The sequence below is a fragment of the Scyliorhinus canicula genome, chromosome 1 (genome assembly GCF_902713615.1).
Source record: "Scyliorhinus canicula chromosome 1, sScyCan1.1, whole genome shotgun sequence".
In the NCBI taxonomy this organism is placed as follows: Eukaryota; Metazoa; Chordata; class Chondrichthyes; order Carcharhiniformes; family Scyliorhinidae; genus Scyliorhinus; species Scyliorhinus canicula.
In genome coordinates this window covers 268095950-268106767 of record NC_052146.1, presented here as the reverse complement: position 1 = coordinate 268106767, position 10818 = coordinate 268095950, and the positions used below count along the sequence as shown (strand labels likewise).

At 45.4% G+C, this 10818-nt stretch overlaps 1 protein-coding gene across 1 annotated transcript; it reads left to right on the top strand.

The window, feature by feature from the left end:
* Positions 1-1518: 1518 nt before the first annotated feature.
* zfp36l2 (zinc finger protein 36, C3H type-like 2) lies at positions 1519-5094 on the top strand. Its single transcript, XM_038812924.1, has 2 exons — positions 1519-2103; positions 2316-5094. Exons 1-2 carry the CDS (start codon positions 2047-2049, stop codon positions 3450-3452), a joined length of 1194 nt encoding a protein of 397 aa, XP_038668852.1. The 5' UTR covers positions 1519-2046; the 3' UTR covers positions 3453-5094.
* Positions 5095-10818: the final 5724 nt, after the last annotated feature.

Here is a 10818-nt window from a genome sequence, read left to right as displayed (position 1 = left end):
CGCTCCAGCCCCGGGGGGGGGGGGAGGGGGCGCTCCAGCCCCGGGTTGGGGGGGGGGAGGGGGCGCTCCAGCCCCGGGTTGGGGGGGGGGAGGGGGCGCTCCAGCCCCGGGTTGGGGGGGGGAGGGGGCGCTCCAGCCCCGGGTGGGGGGGGGGGGGGAGGGGGCGCTCCAGCCCCGGGGGGGGGGGGGGGGGAGGGGGCGCTCCAGCCCCGGGTTGGGAGGGGGGGAGGGGGCGCTCCAGCCCCGGGTTGGGGGGGGGGGGGGGCGCTCCAGCCCCGGGTTGGGGGGAGGGGGCGCTCCAGCCCCGGGTTGGGGGGGGGGCGCTCCAGCCCCGGGTTGGGGGGGGCGCTCCAGCCCCGGGTTGGGGGGGGGGCGCCCCAGCCCCGGGTTTGGGGGGGGGGGCGCTCCAGCCCCGGGTTGGGGGGGGGGGGGCGCTCCAGCCCCGGGTTGGGGGGGGGGGCGCTCCAGCCCCGGGTTGGGGGGGGGGGCGCTCCAGCCCCGGGTTGGGGGGAGGGGGCGCTCCAGCCCCGGGTTGGGGGGGGGAGGGGGCGCTCCAGCCCCGGGTTGGGGGGGGGAGGGGGCGCTCCAGCCCCGGGTTGGGGGGGGGAGGGGGCGCTCCAGCCCCGGGTTGGGGGGGGGAGGGGGCGCTCCAGCCCCGGGTTGGGGGGGGGGGAGGGGGCGCTCCAGCCCCGGGTTGGGGGGGGGGAGGGGGCGCTCCAGCCCCGGGTTGGGGGCTGGGGGCAGGAACACGCAGTTGTAATTAGTTTTGCCGGGCACCAGTTGAGTGTCGCTTCCCTCGCTGCGGGTTTCTATCCTTTGCCCTGTGCAGCAAACAGACATTTCTGCAAATACCTCGTGGCCAACTTTCCAACCAGCCGCAGCAACTGCCCGAATTTACTCAGCTCCACAATATTTTATTTTCAACGGTGCGGATTTCACAAGTAACGTCCTCCCACCCCACCCGACCCCACCCGCGAAAAGCTTAGGAGAAAACCCAGCCACACTTTGCAGTGGCAGATACACACCACCCCACCCCTGGCTCTGCATTAAATAAATAGGAATAAATGTCTTCCGCCTCGGATCAGGGCAGCGGGCTGTATTTGGATTAGACTGGAGCAATACCTCCTTTTCAGTCTTGTATGAACGTTACACTTCCTCCTCTCTCTCTCACCCCTCCCCCCCCAACGTTGGATATAAATGGGGGTTCAAATAAGGGGGGGGGGGGTCTGTGATCTATAGCCACAAGCTGCTTTAAAAAAAGTTCTGTCTCGAGGTCATGTATCAACTATTTTAGCTAAAAATTAAAAGATACTTTATCCTCATAGCAGACTAGCACACGGTATCTGGGTTTGCAGCAAGCCCCAAATTCCAACAGGAACCCCTTCAAACTCAGAGTGGGGGGGGGGGGGGGGGGTGAAATCCCGCCACTTTGCTAAATGCGGAGTCCCGGCTTCAATAGTGGAAGTAACACCAGCTGTGTGCCTTTGTAACTGGTGACGCGTTGCCTCTCATGTATCGGTATTTCAGCGAAGGCCAACACAGAAAACCCAGACAAACCGTTCAAAGAAAAAGAGAGAAAAATATAAGTTGCAAGTTGCGCCCTTTTTTAGTTTCTGGACGGGCATCTAGCTCTGGGAGAAGTTTTTTCTTCCCTGGACAAAGTAATAGTGACTTTCCCAGCTCGTGAGAGAAAGAGTTTTTTCTTTGCACTTTAGCCTATGCTAACGAGTTAAGGACCGCCTGTCAATCAAGCGCTCGTTGTCCTGGCGACTCCGGGGGCCAGGGTTCCGAAAGCAGGCTGGTTAAATCCCTCCCACTGCCGAGCGCTCAATATTTATAACAAGGCAGGCACAGCGAGGAGTTCTAGCAGTTCAACTTCGCCACCACCAAAAAAAGACTTTTTTTTATTTTTTTCTCTCCTCTCCTTCATACATTCGGACCTCACCTCTCTCTTCTTTTTGCTGGGGGAAGGACAAAAAAAACGCAATCGTGACTCCAGCCTTCGCCCGAGAGCAGGATCTCAGTTGTAGAAACTACTGCCTGAAGATGTCTGCAACTCTTCTATCTGCTTTCTACGATATCAACGATTTCTTGTGCAACAAGGTAAAGAAAAACCGGGAAGGGACAACTGATTCCTGGAAGTTCGGGGAAAAGAGGGGGAAGTTTTCCATAAGTTTTTTTGTGGAGGAGAGGGGGTTCAAAGTTTTTGACTTGTGTAAATGAATGCATTGTGATACTTGATTAATGCTTTGAGATTCTAATTTTTGTTTGCATTTTATTTTCCTTCCCCCCCCCCCCCCCATTTTTTACACCAGAACGAAAAATCTCTGAATAACTACAATAACTTTAACAGTATGCTGGATAAAAAGGCAGTGGGGACCCCTGTAACAAGTTTTGCGCCGGGATTTCTGAGACGGCACTCGACCAGCAACTTGCAGGCGTTGGCCAACAGCTCGTCCACCAAGTATCCCAGTTCTTCTTTCCCCAACATCAAGGAGTCCAGCAACACGGCCATGCTGAACAAAGAGAACAAGTTCCGCGACCGTTCGTTCAGCGAGAGCGCCGAGAGGCAGCAGCAGCCGCTCAGCCCATTGCACCTGGTGCAGCAGCAACAGCAGAAAGCAGCGGCCGGCGGCCAGGTCAACTCTACCCGCTACAAGACCGAGCTGTGTCGGCCTTTCGAGGAGAGCGGCACCTGCAAGTACGGCGACAAGTGCCAGTTCGCCCACGGCATGCATGAGCTGCGGAGCCTGACCCGCCACCCCAAGTACAAGACGGAATTGTGCCGCACATTCCACACCATCGGCTTCTGCCCCTACGGACCCCGCTGCCACTTCATCCACAACGCCGAGGAGAGGAGGCAGGTGCCCTGCAACAACAACGCCGTCAGCTCCTTCAGCGGCGGCCAGCACCAGCCGCGGCCCAAGCTCCACCACAGCCTCAGCTTCTCCGGCTTCCCCAGCGGCTCGAGCGGCCTCGAGTCGCCGCTGCTGGAGAGCCCGACCTCGCGCACGCCGCCGCCGCCTTGCTCCTCCTCCTCGTCGTCGTCCGGCTCCTCCAACATGTTCTGCGAGGACTTGCTGTCGCCCGCACTGCCAGCCTGCGCCAACAACGCCTTCACCTTCTCCAGCCAGGAGCTGAGTAACCTGCTCACCCCGCTGGCCATCCAGACCCAGCATCTGGGCGGCGGGGGATACAGCCAGCAGCAGCCCGTCAATGTCTGCCCCCCGTCCCCTCCTTTCATCCTCAGCCAGATGCAGTCGTGCCTGCGGCGGCTGGCCGAGTCCCCGGTCTTCGACGCCCCGCCGAGCCCCCCGGATTCCCTCTCCGACCGCGAGAGTTACCTGAGCGGCTCGCTCAGCTCGGGCAGCCTGAGTGGCTCCGAGTCCCCCAGCATGGACCCAGGCAGGCGCCTCCCTATATTCAGCAGGCTTTCCATTTCCGAAGATTAGAAAAGAACAACGAGGAAAAAAAAAAGACATCGTCTCTTTGATATTAAAAACATAAACTCCACTTAACTTTTTTTCTATTTAACAGAACTTTTATTTACGAATTGCAAAACATTATAGACAACAATAACGACAACAACAACAAAAAAATCCTGCCAAGAAAATGCCTTCGTTAAAGGAAACAAATATTACAGGACTTGCTTTTTTTTTGCCTTGTTTTAAAAAGAGAGAAAAAAACTTTCATTCCAAACTTTGTTGCAAGTTAATCTATTTTCCATTGCCACCTAGTGGCCCGTTTGCCTTTTCTAGAGGAGAGAAACGTGTTGCAGATTTTTTTCGTCGAGCACTCGTTCGTTGAGTTAGTTGTAATTGTTGAAATAACTGCTGATTGTTAAATTTTTTTTAGCTGTTTCAGTTGTTGTGATAGCACATCGCAGCACAACTCGCTATAAAACTATTTAACTTATTTATTATCTCGAGAAAGTATACATTGGTAATTTGTTCATACTGTATTTATCGCGTATGATGAAAACAATAGATATATATTCTTTTATTATGTTTAAATTATGATTGCCATTATTAATCTGCAGAATGTGGAGTGTGTTCTTTTCACAGTAATATATGCCGTTTTTGTTTTGTAACTTCACTTGGTTATTTTATTGTAAATGATAAAATCTTAATTTAAGAGATTGTATGTAATATTTATTTCATTAATTTTTTTTCCTTGTTTACGAAATGAAAAATTGCATGGTTTCTATGTTGTAGAAATCAGTTCTTGATGCTGTGGAAGTAGTTAGGGTTAAAAGATGGTAGGCATTTTTTTTTTAAAGAATGTAAAGTTAACTGGGGATGTTAGACCGTCCAAAGTCAGTGGTTAAAACTTCAAGTATCAGACTTTAATGTGGCATTCTTAAGTCAAAGTGGCATCATAAGTTTTTTTTTGTTGTATAAATGACACTGTGATTTTTTTTCCTTTTTTAAAAAAAATACACAAAATAAAGAGCCAAAATATGTAGCACCCTGGACCCAGTATTATATTGACAGTGCCTTCAGGGTCCAGTTACAGAGACAGTTCTTATTTTTCTTCACCAAAATAACAAGCTCAAGTTTCAGAACAAATGTGCATTCCCTTTAAAAGTATTTTTTTAATAATTGGGGGATGTCAGTTCTCTGAATGTAATAGTTTTGGAAGTGAACTTTGTTAAGAAAAGCAGCCTATCTTCCCAGGAAAGAGGGGGGGAGGGATGGGAGTGAGACATGCCACCATTTGGTCTGAACCAGTTTTTTTTTTTTGCAGTAAATATGAAATGTCTGGAGAATGGAACTCTGCTTTTGGATTTTTTTGTTTTTTTTTCTGGGATTTACTATTAAAAACAAAAAAAAAGGAAAAAAAACTTCACATTTTCCAAGACAGTGGGTGAATGATAGTAGGTTTAGTTTGTACATAGTAGGTACAGATTATGAGCACTATGTACTCTCTTTTGACTACTTTAACAGAAGTATCCTTTGAATGTAACAAAAGGAAAAAAAAAACTTGTTTAAAAAATACTTGGGGTGTCAGTTCACTACAGATTAAAGTGTGAGACTGTAAAATTTGTACTGTAAATTTTTTGTAGTTCTCCCAATAAAATCATTTTTGAAGAACTTTGTAAATGTCCTCTGGATGTTGGTGTGTGATGGGGAGAGTTTTTTTTTGTCTGAGCAGTGGTTTGGTTTAATGGTCTTGTTTTCATTACATTATCTACCTATGTTGGTGCGATGCTTTAGATTTATGTGGGGCAAAATTGGGGGTTCGGGGAGGTGGGTAGCAAATGACCTTCAACCAGATTATTACAGTAGGCAGAGTTTGAGCACCTTTTACATAAAACTCCCAAGACCAGTTTCTATAAGCATTGAACTCCTTGACTACAAAGGGGAATCTAGTCATACACACCCCCATACTATGTTTCATTTCCCTTCTATGGTTTTAAGTTGTTACAAATAAAGTTAGGTGGTTGTGAACCTTAATCATGGTAATGTTACTCACTTTTAACTGCTACAAACACTGATATGCAACTCAAACAACACGTTATTTAAAGATGGCCCTAAAATTTATACTTAAACAATTCTTCAATGGATGATTGCAGCCAAGCAATTTTGATACTTGTGTTGATCTGTAAATGTCTTAAATGTATAAAAAGGCAACTTGCAATAACATTGGGCCCCAGAGTTGAATAAACACGAGTTGCCTTTATTTTGTGTCTCCAAAAACTTGTGATCTGTGCACAAGACTTTATCATGAAAACCTACTGAATTGCATTTGTGTTTTCCACATCTAAGATAAAAGTTATCAACTCTCTCTTTCCCTTGGGAGGGGGGTTAATTAAAGTACTGTGTCATTTAGTATCAGTCACAATGGGTAGAAAGCACTTGTCTTTTCAAGTCCAAATTATCTGGAATAAGTGGATTTAAGTGATCTGTCACAACCACTCCTCGCAACCAAAGTAACAATGCAAACTCAAATCTCTACAATACATTAATTAGTTCTCTCTGCATGTTGCCTCAACTAGAACTGTAAAAGGTGCATCAGTTTATGTCTCTGTTTTTATTGTATGGAAACACTGGTAGTTCAGTGAGAGCATTAATGCCAATGTTTACTTTGTACCCAGACTGAGATTTCTTGATTTCAATTGGGTCTGTAATGCAGCAGGTACACTCGATTGCAATAAGTAAAAATACATACATTGATCCCCTTGCGAATTCACTTTTTTTTTACAAACAAAACATGGAATACTTGCTCAATCTCCCAGCTGCTCTCCTTAAATCCTACCTTTTGAACATATTTTTGGTCTGGCCTAGCTCATCTGTGTTCGCTGTTTACGTGTTCGCTGTTTACATTTTATACGATAATTCCATGAAGCACCTTGGGACATTGTATTGCTATAGAAATACAAATTGCTGCCGATTCCAAATTCAATCCTATACTGTATTATATTGCCCATTTTCTTGCACCTCACAAATGAGGTTTGGGGTTTATTTGGGCGAGATTGCCTTCAATGAATCCAAGTCGACTACTTTTGCAAGTTTACTTTTTCAAATTGGTTTAAGTCTCAAGTTCATGCTTATGAAGGTGTGGCTAGTCGTGGTTGCCCAGAACCTTTTAGTTTGAGAATGTAGCTGAGCTGGAATGCATTAAGAGTTGGAGAGATCTGGTCAGGCCACACTTGCTGTTTTGATCAGTTCTTAGTCAAAAGCTTATCGTGCTGGATGCTGCCAGACAAAAATTTGAATGTGCTTCCCAGTAAGAGGGAAGGGAAAAGCAGAGGCTTGTACCGGGATGGCATCTGGTTACAGGGGTCCATTGGTAGCAGAGTGGTAGTGAACCATTTGCTCCCATGCAAATTAATAGGATGAAAATGCATAAAGAATGACACTTGGCTAGAAATCTCCATTAAAATTTAATGGGGGAATGAGTGGTGGGAGGGATTCCTTAATTTCTTGTGACATGGTGCAACTATCCAAATAGAGAGATGATAATTTGGTAATTGGCATATTTTGTAAATGAGATCCCTGTTGTGTGCATTAAACAATAAGAAAATTGATGCAGCATATCACACATTGGTGATGTGCTAAATGCTGCCTTGTGCGAAAGGCCTAGATAATTAAAAAAGTTCGAGCAAGAGTATCCCCTAAGTTCCATTACAATGCAGAACCTGTTTTATTAAGATTTTGGAGGATTAAAGTGCAGAACTAGCTAATATTCTAATTTTGTACCTTTTTACAGATTTCAAGATGTTCACATCATTTCCATGTGGTAATAACTAAACATTTTACCGTCCATTATTTTTACATGTATTATCACTTTCATGCACACGTGAAATGTTTTATTTTTGAATATCTGGAATTGTTGCTTGTTTTCACACATTCTGTTATACCTACCATATTGTGTCTCACTTTCGCATGCATGTAATATCATCCTTCGTTCCCATCAGTAACTAATATTGTTCTTTCCCTGAAAATATTTCTGAGTTTGGGTATGAGAATGAAAAGCATCCAAACTAATTGGGAGCTGAAATGCTTGATGTCGTCTCTGTTTAGCCCTGTAAGCACTGCCCATCAAAGCTTTACAAACCTGGCCCTTTTTTCACTTTTATATTTGAAACTATAATCCTTTGCACATTTCTGATACTAAATGATAGTGAGGAAAGTCTCCAGGAACTACAAAATACTTCTATCCTGTTGGAAGTTGGATGCAAAACTGCCAATTTTATCCTAACCGCACCAAGTTGCATCTTTTGTTTCCAAATTCCTACTCGGCCTTGGCCTTGACCTTCCCAATCTCTAGAGACTTGTAACCCTCCTAAGATCTCTGAACTCTTCCAATTCTGGCCTCTTGTGCATCTTTCCCCCCCCCATTTTAATCATTGCCCTCTTAGTGACCACGTCTTCAACTGTCTATGCTGGAGCCTCTCCATCTCTCCTTTTAAAATATTCCTTTAAAACCTACCTCTAGCGGTTCAGTAGTAAACCTGTTTAATAATAGTCCTGTGAAGCATTGTGAGGACATCTTACTATGTTAAAGATGCTATATAAATGCAAATTGTGGCACAGAAGAGCACTATGGTAAAATACTTCAAACAACCTTTCTTCACGAGCGAGCAAGTTATCTTGCACTTTTGTGAAAAGAGATTTGAAAACCTGCAGGACAATGAATGGACACTGAAACTTTTAAAAGTCCATCAAAATTGTAGTCGAGTTGAATTCCTGGTGGTAAAACAAAAGTACATAGTTTGTGGAGTTAGGACTCAGCAGACGAATTCACAGCTTAATATGGTGCTGTGCCATAGGAATTGTGAAGATCCCAGTCAGGGTTCAGAGATCTTGGGTTAGAAATGAGGGAGGAAAAAAAGTGTTAGCATTTCAGTAATCTCTCCTGGAAGTGCATGTGCAAGCCAGGTGAGCATGCAAACACTCCCAATCCAGACTCCGAGGCAATGTATCAAAAGAGTTATTGTTGCACAAGAACTATACCACAGCATGAAGTCACATTATGGAGAGGAAGGGTAATTGGGAGAGGAGAGGTTTAAAAAAAAAGTGCCTTTATGTTGCATACCAAATATTTTCTTAGGCTGTATTCAATTCTGTTAGAATTCCATATCTCCATAAGCAAGACGACTGCATAAATCCGAAGTGGAATCTCTCGAGTGGGTTCAAATCATGTCCTAAATCGTGAATTTATGGCATTGCGATAGTTCCTAGTTACAACTTTGTAATATATTTTTTTTAACCAAAATGGGTAATTCTTGTGGGCATGGAATGCTGGCACATTTTCATGTTCATTTTTCACTATTTGCTCATATATACAGCAATTTATAAATGCATGTTTAATATTAATTTGCAGGGTTAAACATTGATCATAGTCCTGGAGTGGGTTCCCATGTTCACATATTTGCCAATCATTTCTTTAATTGCTTATGTTTCTTTTCTGCAGCCAATTATGGAACTCCATGTGAATGAGTGGAAAATTCGTAACAAATTTCTGATTCAAATATTAAATAAAGCACTCTGTAGTTTTTGCTAATCTGTCAAAGTTACAGCAATTCTCCCCCTTACTGTCAAGGTTGTATATCAAGATGGCCACTCTGGGAGATGGATGGCATTTGTACAAATCTAAACCAGTGAGTCAGTGCCCTGAGGGGTGGAAGGAGAGCAAGTTGAAAAAATAAAACAATAAGGCAGCAAGGTGGTGCACAGGGTAGCACTGCTGTCTCACGGCGCCGAGGTCCCAGGTTCGATCCCGGCTCTGGCTCACTGTCCGTGTGGAGTTTGCACATTCTCCCCGTGTCTGTGTGGGTTTCGCCCCCACAACCCAAAGATGTGCAGGGTAGGTGGATTGGCCACTCTAAATTGCCCCTTAATTGGAAAAATTAATTGGGCACTCTATATACGGTGTATGAGACCATAAGATATAGGAGCAGAATTAGGCTACTCAGCCCATTGAGTCTGCTCCGCCATTCAATCATGGCTGATATTTTCTCAACCCATTCTATAAGACCATAAGACATACGAGCAGAATGTGTTTGTCAGCTCATCTTTTGGCACCCTCATGCTTGCTTTAGACTTGAGTATTGCAATGCTGACCTCGCCAATTTTCCATATTCCAAATCATGAGCTCATCAAAAACTCTGCTGCCCAAACCAGAACTTGCTTAAAATCAGATTCACCAATCAATTCTGAGATCGCAGGCTTACATTGGGTCACAGAAACATAGGACTAAGAAGCAGAAGGAGGCTCTCTGAGCCTACTCTGCCATTCATTATGATCATTGCTTTTTTTTTAAATTTAGAGTAGCCAATTATTTTTTTCCAATTAAGTGGCAATTTAGCGTGGCCAATCCACCTAACCTGCACATCTTTGGGTTGTGGGGGTGAAACCCACGCAGACATGGGGAGAATGTGCAAACTCCACACGGACAGTGACCCAGGGCCAGGATTCGAACCCGGGTCCTCAGCGCCGCAGTCCCAGTGCTAACCACTGCGCCACATGCTGCCCTACATTATGATCATTGCTGATCATCAAGTTCAATACCCTGATCCTGCCTTCCCCTGATCTCTTTAGCCCCAAGAACTATAGCTAATTCCTTCTTGAAATGACACAACATTTTGGCCTCAACTACTTTTCTGTGGTAACAAATTCCACAGATTCACCACTCTGGGTGAAGAAATTTCTCCTCATCTCAGTCCCAAAACTATCCTCAAACTATGACCCCCAGTTCTGGACTTCCCCGCCATCAGAAACATTCTTTCTGAATTTACCCGGCTTAATCCTGTCAATATTATAAGTTTCAATGAGATCCCCTCTCACTCTTCTAAACTCCAATGAATATAATCCTAACTGATTGAGTTTCTCCTCATGTGACAGTCCCACCACCCCAGGAATCAGCCTGGTAAACCTTTGCTGTACTCCCTCCATGGGTCAGCAGGGCCTTGCTTTCAATAATCTTTATTATTGTCGCTAGTTGGCTTACATTAACACTGCAATTAAGTTAGTGAAAAGCCCCTAGTCGCCACATTCCGCCGCCTGTTCGGGTACACAGAGGGAGAATTCAGAATGCCCAAATTATCTAACAGCACGTCTTTCGGAACTTGTGGGAGGAAACTCGGAGCAACTGGGGGAAACCCACACAGCAGAAAGGGAGAACGGGAAGACTCCGCACAGACAGTTACCCAAGCCGGGAATCGAACCTGGGACTCTGAATTCTCGTTCTTGTTTCCACATACATTCACGGCCTCATCCTGCTCCATCTCTCTAATCTGCAAGCCTCCACCAATTTTGACAAGCATATCCCTGATTTTAATCACTCCCTCTGTGGTTGCCACACGTTCAGTTG